At 38.9% G+C, this 21,273-nt stretch overlaps 1 protein-coding gene across 1 annotated transcript in view; it reads right to left on the bottom strand.

Moving 5' to 3' along the window:
* LOC128512981 (ephrin type-B receptor 1-B) overlaps positions 1 to 21,273 on the bottom strand; it is a 355,486-nt gene that overhangs the window by 129,610 nt on the left and 204,603 nt on the right. Inside the window, exon 4 of the mRNA XM_053486552.1 lies at positions 65 to 220. Coding sequence (XP_053342527.1) covers positions 65 to 220 — 156 coding nt within the window. The remainder of the gene's footprint in view (positions 1 to 64; positions 221 to 21,273) is intronic.

Here is a 21,273-nt window from a genome sequence, read left to right on the forward strand (position 1 = left end):
CCAAGACCCTATTTATTTCTAGCTAGAAGCATTCGTATGTAAATGTGTGTGTTTTAGGACTCACTAGTGCAAGGCATGTCTGGCAGGTCTCCATCTGCTCTGTAGTAGCCGTTCCTGCACACGCAAATGGTGGAGGCCTCAGATGTGGATCTGCTGTTGGGAGGACACTGCAGACACAGCCCAGTGCCTTGCATGGCCTTGAAGGTACCAGGAGGACATGCTGCAAAAGAGAGAAGAAGAACAAACATAGTTTTAGATCATGATCAACATAGCTGAAAATCTCATGCTCACCAAAAAAGAGAAAGCTACAAATACAAGCATGAAAAAGCCATACTTTGGTTTGTTACACTACATCCTAAAACTAAGTCAATAGTAGCATCTACTCTGTAGCCTAATGGATAAAAGGCTCTTTTAGAGTTTAACCCTGAGTAATCCTCCTTAGACACCATTTTCAGCCAGTTCACTCAGGGGCAGTGGTTAAGGCTCGGGGTTACTGATCAGAAGGCTGGGGGTTTAAGCCCCGGCACCATCACCCTGACACCGTGGGCCCTTAAGCAAGGCTCTTAACACACTCTGCCCTCGGGGTGCAGTATCATAGCTGACCCTGTGCTCTGACCCTGACTTCCTAACAAGCTGGGATATTGTATTGTGGAGAAAAGAATTTCACTGTAAAAGTATACGTGACAAATAAAGGTTTTTTTCGGGCTTCTTCTACTTCTTCTTCTTCTCCAAAACCCAGCTTTAAAATTTAAGCACTACAGTTTCATCCGGATCCACAGAACCTCAGCTGTTATTGCTTAAGGTGGTTTTATTTTAGGATATCATAACCACCTTGGGAATAACTTAAAAAAATATATAATAATAAATTAGAGAGAGAGAGAGGGAGTGAGAGAAAGAGAGAACATTAGAACCTAAATGGAAATTAGTTTGTGATAAATGGCACTTAAATGCATGTGTAGTTAGATGACAAATAAACCTTTAACAATACAAAACAAAAATATATATTTTAATTGTTGGCAAACTGCTGCGAGCTTGATTTAGGAGTCACAGCCTGTGTTATGGTGCTACTCAGCCTAGGACAGTTCACTTGGGACTGATTTGCCAAAAGCATATACAGGAGATCGACGTTCGAGGTCTGTTTCAGCTAAAATACGTAAGAAATGAGAGCCAGTCAATTAAAATTTTTTACATAGACAGCATAAACATGTCTGCTACTGTATGTTGTGACTGCTAACTACTTGATATTTAAGTTAAGTCTTGCTGCTTTAACACAATGCCTCTAGCACCAAATACCCATATTTGTGTCTGGATTTAATCTCGGTACGCGTGAAGCCTGAACCTAAACCTGCAACCTGAACCTGAACCTCTTATTCATATTGTATATGTATTATATTTTCAACCCAGGTCTACCTTGTGAATAATGGATTCATATTCTGTTACAAAACTTCAGGGCATCTGAAGGATAAACTACTCAAGCTGCAGTAAACTTTTATACCGTAGCCATGACTTTGCTATCCGACTAGCACCGTTGTCCATCGTACATACACAGATACCACGTTATTCAATCCCTAGCAGGCAGACTCGAAGTACTGAGCCTATACGAGTGCAAACAGTGATAACAGATTGAACTGAAACACAGGCCAAAGTGATAGCAGCCTCCATGGACCTTGCTGGAGTAGATTTCAACGCATGGATAGTTTTGCTTGTCAAAGTAAGATAAAAGGATAGACATTAAGGACTAAACATTTAAAAAGGAAGAGATGAGAGAGGGGGGAAAAAAAGAAAAGCCGAAAGACACACGCAGGGAGAGACAGAAATATGTGTAACCGTTTAACTTATCGCAGTGAGAAGAGCAACTAATGAAGTCAGGAAAGTAGTTTATTTCTTGTCTATATTTGCAAACTGATAATGGAACTGAAAATATAGATGTATTGCGTTTAGGAAATTATAACAGCAGAACAATTTCAGCTGGGTTATTAAAATAAATATTACCTCCTAGCTGCAATTTGGCTCGAATTTAACTAATATGGAAGGTGAGGGAGAATTAGGTGTTCTCCACACAACCACAAACAGCTGCACTCATCTGGAACACTGGCTAATTAATGTGCTATTATGTTGGCAACAAACGACCGTCAAATCCTAATGTCTCCCCAAAACTAAATTTCAGCAATTACCTAGTGATAGCGTACCGATTTTGTGTACCACTGTGCACTACTCATGCATATGCATCCCTGCCCATTAATATGCATTACAAGGCACACATGGGAGGGGCGTGTATGATTAATATGTTAATTATATCACTTGGCATATCCATTTGCACATTTGCATGCAAAGATGGATCGAGAGAGATATAGTATAAACAAAAAGCAGAATGAGTGACCCCCCCAAAAAAAAAGATGGATCGCAGCCTGACAGATCGAACATGGGAAAGTATGAAGGAGTTTACTTCGCCTGTTTTAATCAGAAAGGACAGGAAAAAACTCATCCATCTTTCTCAGTCTTCTTGGTGATGGAGAGTTCGTATGTCCTCCCCGTAAGCCTTTTGAGATTTAATTAAACATTTTATGCCTCATTAACACAAAAAGATATGCAGAGTTCTGAGGGCAGATCAAATTTTATTATACAATTAAATATTTAACTGTCCTTTAGCCTCACTCTGCAGAACGCAACTCTATCAAGAGCAAGAGCAAAAGAAGGCATTCGTACGTCCATTTTCCAGGCTGGTGAACAAAGCGGCTTCGGGAAATTATGCGCCATCATGGACAATAGGTTTAAAAGGCAGGTGTGGAGATGACCTGGAAAAACAGAGCTAGTACTAACAGTCATTTCTTTTGGCAAAGAAATAGAACAATGTCATTTAATTCACTTATTTAATTAATGAACTAAACGTTTCATTTTAAGCATTTCTTTATTTTTTTGTTTGTTCGTCTGTTTGTTTGTCTATTGAAACTTGTGCACCCGATGAAAATTGTAAAAAGTCTTGATCCAACTGACATTTCTTTATATTAAATTAAAATAAATGTTAATTATGCCCTGAAATGGATTGGCACCCAGTCCAGGGTGTACCCCACCTTGTGGCTTAAGCCTCCTGGGATAGGCTCCAGGTCCCCGCTACCCTGAAGACAGGAGTGTAAGTGAGTAAGAGTAAATGTTGATTAAATTTAAGAAATGAGAACAAACGGAAACAAAGTGCCTTAAAAGTTTGGTTTATGTAACAACCTCAGCAGCAACCTCATTTCCCCTCTCGTCTGTTCTAACCACTCAACATCCACTGAGCAAAAAAATCCTTTAGGAAGCCTTGATCTTAAAAAATTACACAAAATTCTATGCTTCAATCATATATGACTGTATAGATATACTACTGCATATGATGGGTTGGACTGCAAAATAGCATAAATGCCTTTTTTGGACCTCAGACAGACACGATTCGGTTAAAATGCTGCCATGGATCCTACTTTTATAAGCTTCGAACTTACACATTTTTGGCTAGACATTACAGGGAAGTATTGAATTATGAAGCAAAACATGATTTATCCATAAAGAGCCAGTTGAATCACCTGTTTCTGTCATGTGATCAGTGATGAGTGAAACTATAGCGCCTGGGCAAAACAGCAGGTGGCGTGAATAAAGTAAATGTATTTGATATATTTAACTTTTGGTCAAGTAAAGAAGCACAATATGGCATTGGACACTGAACTTCTGGTATTGTTTTTAATCTTTCTCATGAGTCTAATTAAAAAGATTTTATGAGCACCAAAAACACAACACTTTATTTCTTGATTCAATTTGCTGCCAGTGATTTAACACAAAAGCACAAAGCATGAGCATTTTCTTTCTATATTTCTTTGTTTGTTTTATTAATACCCAGACAAAATATTACTGATACTAAATTTCACATCGCCACGGCCACAAACACAATTGCGCGCTGATTTATCCATTGTGGCAAAACTGGCGGAGGGGGGATTTACTGTTTTACATTTTGAAAAATCGTTCAAATAATTCCACCGCCACAACCACCACAATTTTGACAAAATATTTTGCCAACTGAGATTTTTATCATCCATGTGACTCAAAAAAAGCACGCACAAAATTTTTTTTCTGTTTGTAATACTTCTTGCTTGTGTAGAAAAGAAAAAAAATCCCTAAACTGTCAAAGCTGATTTATCCCATTTTGCAGTCAAACACAAAGAAAGTCACCTTCAAGCTTAAATTCCTCAAATAAATAAATAGATAAATAAATAAATAAATAAATCCATTATCTGCAGTATTAACTGTAGGTACACATTGCACCTGGTTACATTTTTATATTGTAGAGAGAATGAGAATAATAGGCATGCGTACTGTAGCAAACATTAAAATATTTAGCCTAGTTAATTACAGAGCCTTATTCATCAAAACAAGGTCGAAAGGTAGATAAAATGTAGGCTAACAGTGTAACATACTGTAACTCACAAGTGTAGTCTGACATCTACATACTTACTCTCACTCACTCATCGCCTATACCGCTTTATCCTTTTTACAGAGTCACTGGGGGTCTGGAGTCTATCCCAGGAGACTGGCACGTAGGGCACACACACATTCTGTGAACATTTGGGAATGCCAATTAGCCTAATCTGTATGTCTTTGTACCGTGAGAGGAAACCCACCAAGCACAGGGAGAACATGCAAACTCTGAAGAGGGAATCGAACCCGGACCCTGGAGGCGCAAGGCGACAGTGCTAACCAAGCAACTGGGCCGCCACATCATTTTATTGTACGTGCCTATTTATATGCCATGTTTTTATTTTAAATTACATTATAATTTCCACCCGAGTCGTGTTTAAGCAACGACCCACTTAGCCCTTTGTAACATCTGACATTTATCTCTCTGACATTCTAATGTATGTCAGAAAAGTGTAAAACACAGCATTATGTCAATAAAACGTCTATCATTTGGTTTATGTGTTGATGACTACATTGCAGTTTTTATGACAGCTGACACCCTGTGGAATCAACCTTTACAATATCTATTTAGGATTAAAGTTGCCATGAAGAGCTTATGCAACATTTTTGTCTTGAGGTCCTATGTTATCGCACGCTCACGTCCGATATGGCAGGATTACTGTACCTTCCCTTTTGTGTCTGCATTGTATGGTAGTTAATCATTTCCCCCCTATGATCTCAGGGAAAATGTGCATGAGCACTGAACTCGGAGCAAACATCACCCTTGGCTCCCTCTCAGGTTGACATACAAGCTGCCGACAGCATTCGCCGTCTAAGAGGCGTAAAGGAAGGCTTTTAATTTTATATAGTTTTTATATTAATTATCCAGTTAATCCTACAGTATAACACTGAGTTAACAAACAGCAGACGTTTAATAATGTTATTTTAATCTTTTAACTCAATAAGAGCAGCAAGAGTTTCTGCTAGATATTACTTCTTATTCTTTTTTTACTTACATTCGTGCAGATTGATGTTCTGCATTACAGAAAACTGAGGTACTGCTGTAAGTAACTGTTCATGCATGAAATTTAGAAGGAAAATGTTACAGTTGGCCCTATCTATGCCAATGATTATTAGCAATTATACAACAGGAGACTGGATCCTCAGTCAGAATTTGTCAGGACTATGGCAAATTTGCATGTAATTGAATCTACCGTAATGGTTTTCACAGTGCTTCGACGTTGTTTCTTGGCGCTCCCAACCCACAATCCTTTGCTCATTTTCCTTCCCAGGTAATGAGCAGGTACAAAAAAATTCAATTCAAAGGCGACTTCATGTTCAATCTGCATGTGCATACAACTAACTCAACATTGTGGAACTCATGGAGAGGGAAAGAAGCAGAGAAACGGAAGTGAGAATAACAGGCGAAAATTTAGAGAAACATTTGGTTTGCACAGATGACAGAATGCGTGGGCGGTGTGGCGGGGGTTGACAGATAGCTCTTGACCCTGCCCAACTGATGCTAACGCCACCTTCTGCTTCTGCGAAATACAAAAGCACAGAAAAAAAAAAACACACACACACACACACAAACACCCAGCACTCAATCCCAAAAAACGCAACAGTTAACACCTTTTTCCAGCCCACACAACTGAAGTAACTACCAGCCACATAACAAGATAGACTGCTAGTAAACCAGTTAGTGCATGGGCTCCATGTGACCTTGTGTGCTGTGGTATCTGGTATCAAGATGTTGAGGGCAGATGTTTTAAAGTTCTGTAAGTTCATGATAGAAGGCCTGGTAATCATCGGAATTCATGCTAAAGATGTTGAGTGAGATTGAGGTCAGGGATCTGTGCAGAGCAATTCTTTTCACATCAGCCTTTGAAAAGTCATGTCTTTATGGACCTTCCACAGGGCCATGACTTCATGGGCCATGTCATGCGGAATTGTGTTGAGTGCTTTAAAAAACAGATATGGGTGTGGCTTGAAGTATTTAATCTTAAGATAATAATTGCTAACACTAATACCATTCTCAAAACTTTATGAAGTTTACTTTCCTATATCAAAATAGCTTAATAATACTTACTTCGTATATATTATATTACAGCATGCAATGTGGAAGCCAATGCATGTGTAGAAATGCTCTCAGAACCACTCTTATCTGGAATATGCTCATGCCATCAAAGAAGAACAAAAGAAAAAAAAAAAAATTAATGATATACCTTAATGATTTAGTACATTTAGGTCATCAGCTGACTATATTTTATTGCAACATACAGTAATGTTGTTGAGCCTAGACCTGACCAACGGAAGCCTCTATAGGCCTGTACAGTGGCCACTATCCATAATATCCATAGTAGGTTTATGTGCTTCCTTTCTTAGCATGACACACCCTTTACTCTGGAAAAGGGACAATCAGACCACATGACCATTATCCATTGCTCCATTAGCCTCACTAACAAGTGGTATACTTACTGTATGGCCACAAAGCTTTTTCTTTAGTCCCAATCCTGTGAGTTTTAGTCCCAATTTTATGAGTGTGGAAATTGTACTATTAAACATGTTGATTTTCTTTATAATGCAAGATCACCAGTTGTCTAGTGATCCATTCATGACCACATTCCTTCTAAAAATGTAATGGTTCAGTATCATCCTCACATGTTTTAATGTGGACAGTTTTTAACCCAATGGTTCCAGTCATTTCAAATTTCCTTAATTGTTTACTTTGCTTGAAACAGGCCAGTAATTTGACCCTTTGGAAATGGTTCATTTTGGCTAAAATGTACAGTTGGGATGAATAAAGTGATGAATATCTTGAAATAGTCGGTTACTTTGCAGGTCAGGGATTTTGAATTCCTTAATCCTTTATAACAATGAAGCAGGATTTTTAAAGACTTTACAACCTCAGTGGACCATATATTAAAGACCGCATTAAAAATCTAGGTAGCACTGCTGTGTTAAGGTATTTATTAGTCAGTAGATCAGTATCAAGCAGCTAGGTCAAATTGATTGTGGTGGGGAGTCTCAATGGTTGTATAATGTATTTGCATAATGCATGCTGGCCATTAACGTGGCACAGCATTGATAAGCTAAACTACGTATTTCGTTAGAGATATACAAAGTAATACTATATAATGTGATAAACAATACATTATACAGTATGCTAGGTGTAAAACTTCAGAAACAAAGACATGGATGCATTAAATGGCAGTTTCTGGAGTGCCTCGAAGAGAGGCCTGAAAACTAATGTTGACAGATAGCCAGGATAGGTATGGTTTTGTATAAAAAAAAGATTGCAATAACCTACCAAAATGGATTTCCAAGATTTGATGTTTGAGCTGTCAAAAAGTGATGTAGTCTAACTGGGAAAGCCAAAGTCTAAAAATGTAGTAAGAAAAACAAATGTTGAACTGCCTCCACTAAATGTCAATTCCTTAAGGGTAAGAATGAAATATGAATTTAATTTAAGAAATCTGGTCAAAATGATTTTTTTTGGCCATGTCATCTGGTATGGAGCGGAGGTTGCATCCAACTGGAAAAAGGCAAAGCAGGAAAAAAAAATGTAGTGGAGATCATGATCGTATAAAGGACTGGCAGGAAGGCAGGATGTCTTAAGACATGCTTTGAGAATTTTGGTTTGTAAAGACACTGATGTGTCAGAAGATGAGCTGCCAGGAAGGATTAGAATAACTATCTGCAAATCTTTACAACAAGCATGAATAAACAAGTTGCCCAAAGTATGCTGTTTAGTCCCCAGTCATGCCAATCATCCAATAATGTACTGCATGGAATTTGATGAAAATCAATTGATTAGTGTATTTCGAGAAACATAAAAAGATTTTGATTCATTGTGGCCTATTTAGCAGATTAAGTGGTAAACCATTCCATTCAGCATGATAATGACTTGCCCAAACACAGTGCAAACACAATTAAGACCTACTTGGTGCAGAAATCAAATGGAGCAATTACACACTCAGTATTAACACATTATCGCAGCATTAAGTCAGAACGAACAGAACTGCTGTGTGAGATCACTTAGGCGGGAAAGAAAAGCCAAGGTCAAAGTCAACCTGCCTTTAATAAAACACTCATTAGAATCTGAGCAGATGTGCCAACACCTCCGGTTTAGTTGGAGTATTTATGATTTTGACCCCTGCTACAGTCTTGCCGGGGACATTTGAAAGCTACGTTTTTACTGCTTTCTCAGCGAGACCAGCAGACTGACCAAACGTGGATCAAATTTATCTGGTGGAAAAGAACAATTTGGAAGGGAAGAAAGGTGTCAGGCTGTGAAACACTGGCATTTCCCCAAGGTAAACTTCGACCTATGCAGTGGTGGACAAAGTACACAAAACCTGTATTTGAAATTTTTAACAACTGCATAAAGTAAGCTTGTGCACTCAGAATGACCAGGTGATAATCCCCACAAAGATTTAGGTTTCCTTTAAGATTGTTTAATTGGCGATAGCAGCGTTGGGCCTCTGAACACTTGGCCGTAAGTCTAGCTCCAACAGATTGCAATAACGGCGACATCAATCTCAGTCCAGAAGAGCTAGCAACAGCAAAAATACCGCGCCATAACCATAAACTCCATAAAACGTCTTAATAAGGAGCTGAGCCGCTACAGATTCTACAAGATCCTCTGGAACTCAACTGTAGTCAGAAATGCTGGTGATGATGGTGACGGAGACAGAGGTCACTGCATAATATCCCTCCTGACTTTTTCTTTATTCCTTACCCAGGTGTATACTGTATACAAATACAAATATCTCTCTTTTTGTTTTAGTCGGAATTTAAGCAAATAAGAAATTGAAATGCATGACCCTATGGATCTGAGGAAACAGCACTTTGCAGATTATTAGCATCGCGGTTAGTGAGAAGATGCCACACACACAAAAGAAAATCGAATTGTAAGTGAATACAATGTGCTTACATATAGCTTTTCTTTCTCCTTCTCTGCCTTCTCTTTTTCTTCCTTACATAAAGGTCAGAGTTAAAATTCAATATTCTCTCTCTCTCTCTCTCTCGCTGTGTGTGTGTTTATTGTTCTCTCTCCACACACAGACACTGAGTGACGCTGGGTATGTGTGTATTTAATAATCTGCTCTAGGGTTGATGTTTACAGTGAGAGATGTGTTTCAGTGGACAGAATCTACAGCTGATTCAGCAAACACACATCGAGTAGCCTACGGCTAGTGCATGTTCGGTTCCACACACACACACACACACACACACACACACACACACACACTGATTGAATAATATATTAATATACTTTAACAAAATAGATTTTTTTTCTTTCTAGCGTATACACTATGAAGTGCATACACACACACACACACACACACACTAGTTCCTCTGACCCTGCTAAATGCAATTCCAATATCCACATTTCATGCCAATTGTTTCTGGCTTGTTCCAACCAGCCTGCAATTAATTCACTTTCACTCTTTGCCACATCTCTCTCTCTCTCTCTTTTTTTTACACACACACACACACACACACACACACACACACACACACTCAGACACACAAACACACACTGAGTTTGAAATGGCCAAGAGGGAAGAGAGCAGACAAGAAAGAGAGGGTGGAAAAAAAAATAATCAAAAGGCAAATTAGAAATTATAACAGGACCAGGCGCTCCTGGCCTGGCTTTTTAATTCATCAGAAAGCTCTGGCAACTTTTATGCACTTATTTATTTATTTGTGCTGATTGAGCTCGCGCCTTATGAGCGTGAAGCTTCTGCATCAAATAAGTTAATTAGCTCGGCTGCCTTCCTCCGTCAGAGGGGAGGGAGCGCGGAGATCCGTGAGGCGCTCAGCCGCAAACCTCAGAGGCCTTGAAAAAGGAGAGAGAGGGGAAAAAGAAAGAAAGAGAGAGGCAGGTTTTGGCGGACGGCCCGATGCATTCAGTGATTCAGAGGCGCAGAGGCGTTCTCTATTCCTCCAAAGAGCAATACAGCTATTCTGAAAGAGATGAAAGAAAGTGTTTCATCCAAGCTCAAATTTTACTAACCAGGACCAAAAGTGAAAAGCTTAGTCGTGTGTGTGTGTGTGTGTGTGTGTGTGTGTGTGTGTGTGTTTCTTTCCTATTTTTTTATTTTGATTTTTATAAGTATATAATTAAGGCATGTATATGGAGCAGTAAGAACCTGGAAAGTGCTGATTTGTAGAAAAAAAAAAAAAGCCAGCGCTCCTCTAAACACAAGGGACACTAAACCCAGCCTGACTGAACCTGTATGTGTCGGGCTGGGTTACGTTATAAGTGGGGACCATGGACTACCAGGGGGCCCAGTGACTTCTAAAAATAGATAAGTTTTATATACTGTATATACGTAGTACATTGGTACCTCTGCATTTAAATTAAATCCGTTCCTAAGGCAAGTTCTTAAGGCGAAAAACATTTCATGAACATTTTCAGTTCATGAGTCGAACATACAGAGTGCATGCATACTGTATGTTGAGAAAAATGCGTGAAAAAAAAAACAATACAAAAAAAAAAAAACCTGCAAGAAATCAATTCTATTTCACTGGATTTAATCACTTTCCACTTAGAGTTGTCCTTTTTTTTTTAGTTTTTGATGTCTTTTAAAAAGTTGGTGGCCAATGAACAACAGGGAATTGGCAGGTTACTAGTAGCTAGTAGTGCTTATTTATCCATCATACTGAATTATTGCTCTATTTTTGTTAGATACTGTACAGTACATACCATAAATTATTGGTGAGGAGGCAAATTGTCATTCAAGGGTCCTAAATGTCTTTATACACTACCGTTCAAAAAATTTTAGGACACTTGCAAATTTCTTTTTTTTTTTTTTGTTTAGTGATTTATTTTCTACATTCTACAACAATACTGGGGATTTCAAAACTATAAAAAATTTTACTATATAAAAATAACACATATGGAATTAGGTAATTAAGTAACAACAACAAAAACAACAGTTAGTTGTTATTTTAAGACACAGAGGTCAGCCTTTCTGTAACAGTTTTTGAAAGAACAGTATTGTCAAGTGCATTTGCAAAATCCGTCAAGCACCATAATGAAACTGGCTCTCAGGAAGGCCATCCCAGGAGGGCGAGAACAAAAACTACCTCTGCCGCAGTATGAGAAGTTCATTTAGAGTTATCAGCCTGAAAAATGACCAAATAACAGCACCTCAGATTAGAGGCGTTATGAAGTCTTTACAGAGCATCTCACCAGAGCACACGCATCTTACGATTAACTGTTCAAAGGAGATTAATGCATTTTTTGGACGCCTTCAGCATTCCTTCAAAATGTGGAAAGAAATAAAAATCAGGAACGATCATGGAGTTAGAAAGTGATCTAAAACTTTTGAACGGTAGTGTGTATACAGTTTTTATGACCAGTTTCACACTCTTCGGCTCTGATACAAAAGCAGTGGCTTCTTTGGGACTCAAACTCTCCCAAAGACAGAATTTTTGTTCATTTTTTTTTTCATTCATTCATTCATTCATTTATTCATTTGCTTGTTTGTGTTAATTTAGTGGCCTTACAATAAAGGAAGAACATCTTAAATTTATCAGTTTTTGGTTGATATTAACAGGATTCAGCCTCTTCCACACCTCATGAGACTTCCCAAGACAAATGACGTCAACACCATCGCCAGGTGGCCTGAACAACACTGATTTATTAATTATACACCAGCAAACTGGTGACAGGATCATTGGCACCCAAGGCTCACCTACAGTATGCCTCATGGGAGCCAAAGGCCAACCCGTCCAATCCGATCACACACCAAAGCTAATGTAGAAAGTGTCAGAACACACAGTGCATCACGATTCGCAAAAAGTAGGGACATACTCAATTTTAGGCGGGTGGTCATGTTCTATTTTTTGGCAGTTCGTGTATATTATCATCATTATTATGATTATATAGGCTTTTTGTTAATAGATTTTGCCCAGCAGGACTTGGCAAAACAATGATGGTGAAACACTGTGGTGGTCTAGAGTTTTTAATGGATGTTTAACTTGCAACATTTCCAATATATATTATATATAATTCTGCATTGTTTATTGCAACACTTGTCACAGGGTGTATGATATTTATTTATCTTTTTTTTATGTTATGTTTTTTTTACATAATCTCCATTCTGTTCAACGCATATGTTTCTGTGTATGTATCAGCACTTAATGAACATCTGCCTTTTTTACGGGATTCATTCAACTCAGCTCCCTGCATACAACTCGACCCCCAGTGCACTTATAAATATCCCAAGCGTCCACCCTAAAATGATCAACGTATTTATTAAAGCTACCCTACAGCTGTGTCTCTGTGCGTATGAGTATGCGTGTCGGCCTGTAGGTGAATGTGTGTGTGTGAGTGTGTGTGCACGCGTGTGTGATTGCTCTCTTGCACCTGGTCTCAGGTTAGAGCTATAACTTCCAAGCATGTCTGGGAAGTGTGTATGGATATTCATAGGCACATTGTGCTGTAAAACAAATCACACAGAGGCCATCTGGTCCTTTACTCTCCCACTGGGCTTTTTTCATAAGGAGAGTACAAATATTTACAGCGTGCACGCACACACACGCACATGCACACACACACACACACACGCACACACACAGAGCTTCAAAGCTGTGGGTTTCGCAGCCCTAAAGGCCCAAAGTACATACGTTGTTCACAATTTCAAACACGCTCACAGTGCAGACACACAAACAGAAAAACAAAGCAAACTTTACTGTAGGCTATATTCCCAGCATGGATATAGAACACTAAGCAGCAAGGGTTGAAAGTGTGACCGCAGTACTGGAACCTCGACGGCTCTCCGACTGACGGTAATGTAAATAAGGCAATCTGTCTGCACTTGTAAAATGTTCACTTTATGTGATTTGGTAAAGAAACGAGGTGCGTACCCTGCGGAGCATCCTTATTCATGAGAAAAACAACATATGGGTCTTTTGACCCATAAATGAATTGAAGAGCCCCGTAGAAAATGAAAGTCACTTTCGCCTCATCTATCATGGAGACTCAAACCGGACACACTCGCGGAGGTCAAAGGTCACGATCCCAATTGAACCTGAAGCTTAATTGTCTTGGGGTGACAAGGACAACCAACCTGTGTCAGCGCTTCACACATGAGGCTGTGCGTGTGCGTGTGCGTTTTCTGATATTTGTCTGTTCTTTTTTTCTCTCGACAGTGGCATAAACACTCGCCGGTTGACATTGAGTTGACTTCAGCAGAAAAATTTATTAATTAATAAAGTATCTGTGTGTGTGTGTGTGTGGTGATCATACTGATTGTGTGTACATGTTTACCTGGTATCATGCCTTTGTTGACTTTTGACAAGTGTGTATCTGTGCAAAAACCTAGAGATGCTTCAGAAAAATGTAATGGAAGTCAGAGCGATCAAACCAACCTCAGGGGCAGGGTACGTGTGTGTGTGTGTGTGTGTGTGTGTGTGTGTGTGTGTATACAGGTGCATGTGCACCGCTATCCACTATCCATCATCTCAACTATAAAATCAAATGTCTAAAAGCCCAAGATTTTTTTTTTTTGTCAGTGTCTATCATTTATTCTGTCTCCCTTTATTTTCTTTCCACAAAAATCACTAAGGTAATTAATCATTCCTCTATTCACTTCATGTCAGGATTCATTCATCCTCATGAACAGAAAGAGAACGAGCGAGAACAAGCAAGAGAGAGAGAGAGAGAGCAGTTTAGTTACAGTATAACAGGTGGGGTTTTAAATATATGTCAAATGTACTTCCCTGCTTACATAACATTTAGAAGCTAATACTGCACTACTGACACACTGACGCATGTTCCCTCAATCCAACACTCCCAGCAGAATAGAACATCTGAATAATAATCCACTCACGCATCGTCCATACCGCTTCATCCTGTATTCAGGGTCGCGGAGGGGCTGGAGCCTATCCCAGGAATCTTAGGGCACGAGGCGGGGTACATCCTGGACAGGGTGCCCATTCATCGCAGGACACACACAGACATACACACACACTCTCACTTGCGCATTTATACACTACGGGCAATTTGGGAACCAGTCAGCCTAATCTGCATGTTGTTGGACTGTAGGAGGAAACCCTCCATGAAAAGTCCATGCACACAGAGATAAAAATCCAACCTGGTCGGGAATCGAACCCGGACCCTGGAGGAGCAAGACGACAGTGCTAACCACTACAGCACCGGGCTGCCTGAATAATAATACGTGGGAAAAATTCTAATTACTTTCAGTTACATTCTACTACGCTTTTTATGAGATAGAAAAATAAAACCAACAAATGTATACAAACTTCAACTTCAATCTTAGCCATTTTTTTTTTACACTTTTGAAGAATGGCAGCAATGTGTAGTATTATGTTTTCTCTAAAGATGTCAGTAGTCGCACCATCATTAATCTTCTTATGTGACCATCACAAGAGAGGCATATATTTTTCATGTTGAAGGTTGTATGCATTTTTGGGCCCAGTTTATATACTCTTTCTGTTTATAAGGATGAATGGATCCTGACATAAAGTGAGTAGAGGAGTGATTAATTACCTTCATGATTTGAGAAGAGGGAATGAAAGAGACAGAATAAATGATAGACACTGATAAGAAATCTTGGGCTTTTGGATATATGTTTTTATAGTAGTATACTGTATATACAGTATATACTGTAAGTATTTGTTCTCTTACTTAGAAATCATGGAGGGGTCTGCAATTCTCAACATAGGTGCATTTTCACTGTGAGAGACAAAATCTAAAAAGAAAAATCCGGAAATCACATTGTATGATATTTGAACAATTTATTTGTAAATTACTGTGTCAAATAATTATTTGATCACTTGCTAATCAGCCAGATTTCTGAACCTCAAAGACCAGTTATTTTGCTTTTGAATAGTCCACATGCTTCTTACGGAGCCACTCCTTGGTTTTCCTGGCTGTGTGCTTTGGGTCATTGTCATGTTGGAAGACCCAGCCACGACCCATCTTTAATGCTCTGACTGAGGGAAGGAGGTTTTGGCCCAAAATGTCACAATACATGGCCCCGTTCATCCCCTACTTAATACAGTGCAGTCGTCCTGTCCCCTGTGCAGAAAAACACCCCCAGAGCATGATGCTTCCAGCCCCATGCTTCACTGTAGGTATGGTATTATTGGGATGATACTCATCATTCTTCTTCCTCCAAACACGGCGAATGGAGTTAAGACCGAAAAGTTCAACTTTGGTCTCATAAGACCACAGGACTTTCTCTCATGACTCCTCTGGATCATCCAGATGGTCCCTAAGCAGGGGAACCTTTTGTGCGATGCAAGATTTTAAACCATGACGTCTTAGTGCGTCACTGATAGAAGCCTTGAAAACGATGGTCCCAGCTCTCTTCACTGACCAGCTTCTCTCGTGCATTGACCAGCTCCCCCATCTCTCACAGTGAAAATGCACCTATGCTGAAAATTGTAGACCCTCCATGATTTCTAAGTAAGAGAACTTGCAAAATCACAGGGTGATCAAATACTTATTGACCTAACTATAGATAGATAGATAGATAGATAGATAGATAGTGGGTGTGGCTTGAAGGGTGTGGCTCAGACTTGTTAGTACAGTGCATCCCATGGTGGGTCACTTCACTTAATAAAAAAAATGTAAATGATGAACTTTAATTGCTTGGACTAATAACAATCAGACCAGTTTAGTTTGCAAGCTTTTAAGAAACATATGCACATGATACCCGATCCCTCAGGCATCACTGTCTTATAAACCATCATGCATCAGTAGTGGATATCATGCTGAGGGCTCAGGAACATTTCCTCCATTACCTTTATTTATCACTGCATTTACAGATTTAACGTAATACTTCATATAGCAAAGTAGAATCCATTCATCAAGACTGTCCCGAAGCACCACAGACTTCTCTGAGCTCGGCCTGGACGGTGGCACACTGGAAACGTGATTTGTGGTCGGACGAGTTCGACATTCTGAATTGTTTTTCAGGAAACAACAGCTGTCGTGTTCTCTGGGCCAAAGAGAAAAAGGACCGTCCAAGCTGTTATTAGCGTCAGGTCCAAAAGCCAGCATCAGTCATGGTATGGAAGTGTGTCAGTGCTTATGGCCTGGGTAAATTGCATATCTATGTGGGAAAAATGTGTTCCGATTTTGGAGCAACATATGCTGCTATCCAAACACCATCTTTTCCAAAGTCGTCCTTGTATTTTCCAGCAGGACAACGTCAAACCACATTCTGCTCGGATTACATGTGGCACGGCTGCGTAAACACAGGGTACAGGTGCTAGACTGGCTTGCCTGCAGTCCTGACCTGTCTTTAATTGAGAATGTGTGGTGCATTATGAAGCGTAAAATACGGCAACCAAGACACTGTAAAACTGCGCAGCTGAAGACTTGCGTAATGGAAGAATGGGAGAAAATCTCGTTAACTAAACTCGACCCACTGGTGTATTCAGTATCCAAATGCTTAAAAAGTGTTATTAACACAAATGTTGGTGTTGTGCATTGGCAAACAATTAACTGTTCCATCTTTAATAAAAAATGGTGCAAAAGTTCAAACTTTGGATGGATTATCCTATGGATTATTATTATAATATCATTTTAAAAATCATTTTTGATTTCCAAACATTCCAAAGTTCTTTTTTTGCCAGAAAAGAAGCTGCTGGGCTTTGCGGAAAAAAAGAAGCAGGTACAAGTGTCAAAGTCCTCCGAAGAACTTTGAGTGGTTCTGCAGAATGCTCATTAAACTTGGTAGCTTATAAAACAGCACAAATTGTTCCTGAGACTAAAGGGTCCTTAAAGCATCATACCAAATAATGATTTTGGTTCATTAGTTAGAAAACGATTAAACAAGTTCTACTGGAGCTCTTCAACTGTCCAAAAGGTTGCCATGCAGAAGATGTTATTATGATGTTGAATGTTGATGCATATCTTGATGTGAATTGAATTATCTGTATAATAGAACTTACTTTATGCTTAACTGATAACTGTTTTAAATGCAGCAAATAAACTTAAATAAAGCCGTAAAGATCTATTTCTGCCAGCCATATATACATATGCACACACTCATAAGTGCGTACATACATGCTTACATCCATCCATCCATATAAATTATGTATGAAACACTCATTCATGTATACATACATAATGCTAATTAATGGATTGAAGACTAGCCCATCTGGTCCGATCCTACGGAAAAGCTTCTATGCTGGTATTAAAAGTTAATGCTGGCAATGATATAAAATATGTTCGAACAAACGCTGTATCTCAGTTTGCTGCATCTGGAGCAGTGTAGCTGCAGAGCAGTCAGAGTGCCATAATGCATGCGAGCATCAGAACTGGACCATGTGCAGCGCAGTGGAAGAAGGTGGGCTGCTTTGATAAATTACGTTTTTCTTTGTGGATGCCCGAGTGCATAGGCTTCACTCACTTGGGGAAGACATGGCAACAGGATGCTCTATAGAAAGAAGACGAGCCGGAGAAGGCAGTGTGATGCTCTTGGCAATGTTCTGCTTGGGTCCTTGCTTTTATATACTATATATATTATATGTGCTTTTGGCACATACTGTCTATCTTAACATTGTTCCAGTCCAAGTACACCTCTTCATGGCAACAAATAGCAATGGCCTTTTTCATCAGGATAATTCCCCCAATCTCAATCCAGTTGAGATGTGAGATGTGCTTGACAAACAAGTCTAATTCACGGAGTCACCGTTGCAACTTACAGGACTTAAAGAATATGCTACCCACTACTAATCTTAACTAACACAGTTCTTTTAAAACAAGTGACTATTGTTATAAAGAACAAGTCTAGTAGGCTAAGTGCATGAACACACTCATGAGAGCTTTCCACGCTGACTATGCCCAGTATCCTGTGGAAATATAATCAAGACTAAATAAAATGTTGTATCGAATACGTGACTGAGTAATACTAAGTAGATTACTTAGGTAATTCTTTATCGGTATCTCTATCCACAAGTACCAATTCTGTAGCCACTAAATATCTAAGATAGTTTCTTCAAACAAGGGCATTAAAATTAGAAGGCAGTTGTTGACATAAGTAGCATTTTTGTCAAATTCTGTGCAATTTATAAAGATAATCAGCAGTGCATATAGACAGCTGTCCTGGCTCTAACTAAATTGATTTTCCATTGCATTCTGCAATCCGTTTTTAATGAAAATGTTCTACAAAACACCACGGCAATAAGGCGAAGCACTAGATTGCATTTATTTTTTATAAACCTGCAAATAGATATTGGCACTTGCAACACTTGACAATCATAAAAAAATCAGGATATGAGAAAGTCTGGACAGATGATACATGATACCGGATTTTAGGTCAAAGTAAGGGTCAAATCTTCGGCCACATCTCGAAAAAGAAATCTTATTTTGACATTCCTGAGTGGTTCCCCAGAATTTTTATTTAACCTCAACGCTGGGAGATCATAAGTTAAATCCCTAAAGATGGTGGAAGTAATACATCAATCAGAACACATTAATTATCTTAGTGCACTTGTAAGCTCATGCATGTAGAAAAGGACAGAAAGCGCTTTCCTCCAGTGTGTTAGACTGTCCTGTGAGGCAAGTTAAAAATCTGCTTCTTATGTGCTGGAGGGAACACGTGTTAGCCTTCATTCTCCCCCAATAGCCAGCTGGTGGATGGAAAGCAATAGGTGACTGGATGGAAATAGGGGCGAAATTGAGTGTGGAATGAATTGATCACTTCAAGTTTCTCGAATTTATAAGCATCTGCAATTTTGTAAATCCTTTAAACCCCTAATCATTGACTTAAATAATTTAACCTAAAGGGTACCTATTATTGAAATTCATTTACATGATAAATTCTTCACTTGGACTAAAGAACACTAAAGGACGAATGACTAGGACAAGAAGACTCATGAGAAGAACCGTTCAATTCTGTTTTCTTTGTAATCCACTGCATAGCGTCTATGAGAGTCACGTGACAAAAGAACGAACGATTAGGACTATAAGATATGAGAGGTGAGCTGCTCATTCTGTTTATCATGATATGTTCTTAACTGCATTGTAATATTTGCATTACTGGAACTATAGCCAAAATGTGTGTATTTAGATGTGCTGGGGGTCTGTTTATTAGAAATGTAGCTTTTTATTTCTGTTTAAAAAAACGAAATGAACTAAATGACTCAAAAGTTGATTTGTTTATTTTGATGAACAAGATTCAAAGAACGGAGTCACTAAAACTATCCAAACTTCCCATCACAACAAAACAAACTAATCTCACCCAAAGAAATAGAAGTTTTGGTTAAATCTAATGGAGTCAGGCAAAAGTTAACCCATGACGCTAACCCTGCTTGTCATTCTACGCTTTAGCTTTACATACAAGATGGAATGTATGGACCCTTGACCTTGTTCCCTAGCTCATTTAACTTTCTAATTAGGTAGGTTGTGTATGATCACACTAAAGGGAGTCCTGAACGACATGCCTGCCAAGCTGAAATTTAATTTTAGCACATGCCTACTGGTGAGTGTTTGTGTTGGTGTGTGCATGCACGGCCATGTGTGCAGAAGAAAAATAAGGATTGCCAAGGAATTAATAAGAGGGGAAGGGAGAGGGAGCATTAGTCCACAGTCAGCTTCCTGTATCTAAGAGCATCTTCACTACCAAATCCGTGGCATGAAAGACACTTCGTAAATCACACCACCAAAACCAAAATATTTAAACAAAAAAAGTCTTTAATTTAATCAGATGTTTACTTCGCTTTAGAAACCAAGCCAGAAGCAGTCTTACACAAATCTACACAAAACAGCCGATAATATTGTGTGTGTGTGTGTGTGAAAGTGTGTGTGCTTAAATCAGTTTACTGTACATATGTATGTAAAATAAAGGTTTTTAGTATATTTGAAACCACTCCTGAGCTGTAGGAGCTATTAAATTAAACAATTTTATCATTTCCCAGCGCGAAACCATTGTACCAAGCTTTTTGGATAATTACCCAACCATTTGAACCTGGAGTTAAAGCTACAAGAAGGGTTACCGAGAAGAATGTAGCAAAGTGAGCAATTTAAAGACACCCCAGGGCTGTAATTGGAAAATACTGTTGAAACTAAATTTAGAGACATTCTTCCAGACTATAATGTATTTGGCCATTAGGTCTGGTTCATGAGTTCTGGGTTAACACAGGAATAAGTTGGCTGTATTTAATAAACAAAATAGCTTAGAGCTATTGATGCTTTGATCTGCACAATCTCATTAGAGCTAGTGTATACCAGAAACATGACCAATATCCCATATAGAATAGATATATAAATTCATATTGTACATTTTCTGCTAATAAGCTACAGAAGCAATGGCGATACTTGATCTTAAACTATATTGACTGGACAAAGAAGTCTCTAATATTTACTTTAACCACCTTTACCATTAACTTCAGTGTGCAGTACAGAGGTGCGTGTGAAAATAATTCCACTTGCTTCCAGAACCCCATCATAATCCTGGAATATGCCTGTACCATTGGGTGGAAAACTCTCTTAAATTGATAACCTGGTCATTCAGGTCTTCAGCTTATGGTCACATAACGGTTGCTAAGCCTAAACCTGACCAACTCAAGTAACCCCCCAAAACATAACACTGCCTCCAGAGGCTTTTACAGTGGCCCCGATTCATGATGGGTACTGTACATCACTTCACAGGGTTTACTTCTAACTATGATGTATCCATCACTCTGGAATAGGGTCAGACCAAGCAATCTTTTTTATTGCTCCAATGTCTAATACTTATACCTTCTAGCAAATTAAAGCCTTCTTTACCCAATGTCCAGTCTCAATCCACTCCATACTCTTACTTTAACTATTAGGCAAAGCTATGATATTGTCCACTTTTTTAGAGAAACATCTTT

The sequence above is a fragment of the Clarias gariepinus genome, chromosome 25 (assembly GCF_024256425.1).
Source record: "Clarias gariepinus isolate MV-2021 ecotype Netherlands chromosome 25, CGAR_prim_01v2, whole genome shotgun sequence".
Classification (NCBI taxonomy): domain Eukaryota; kingdom Metazoa; phylum Chordata; class Actinopteri; order Siluriformes; family Clariidae; genus Clarias; species Clarias gariepinus.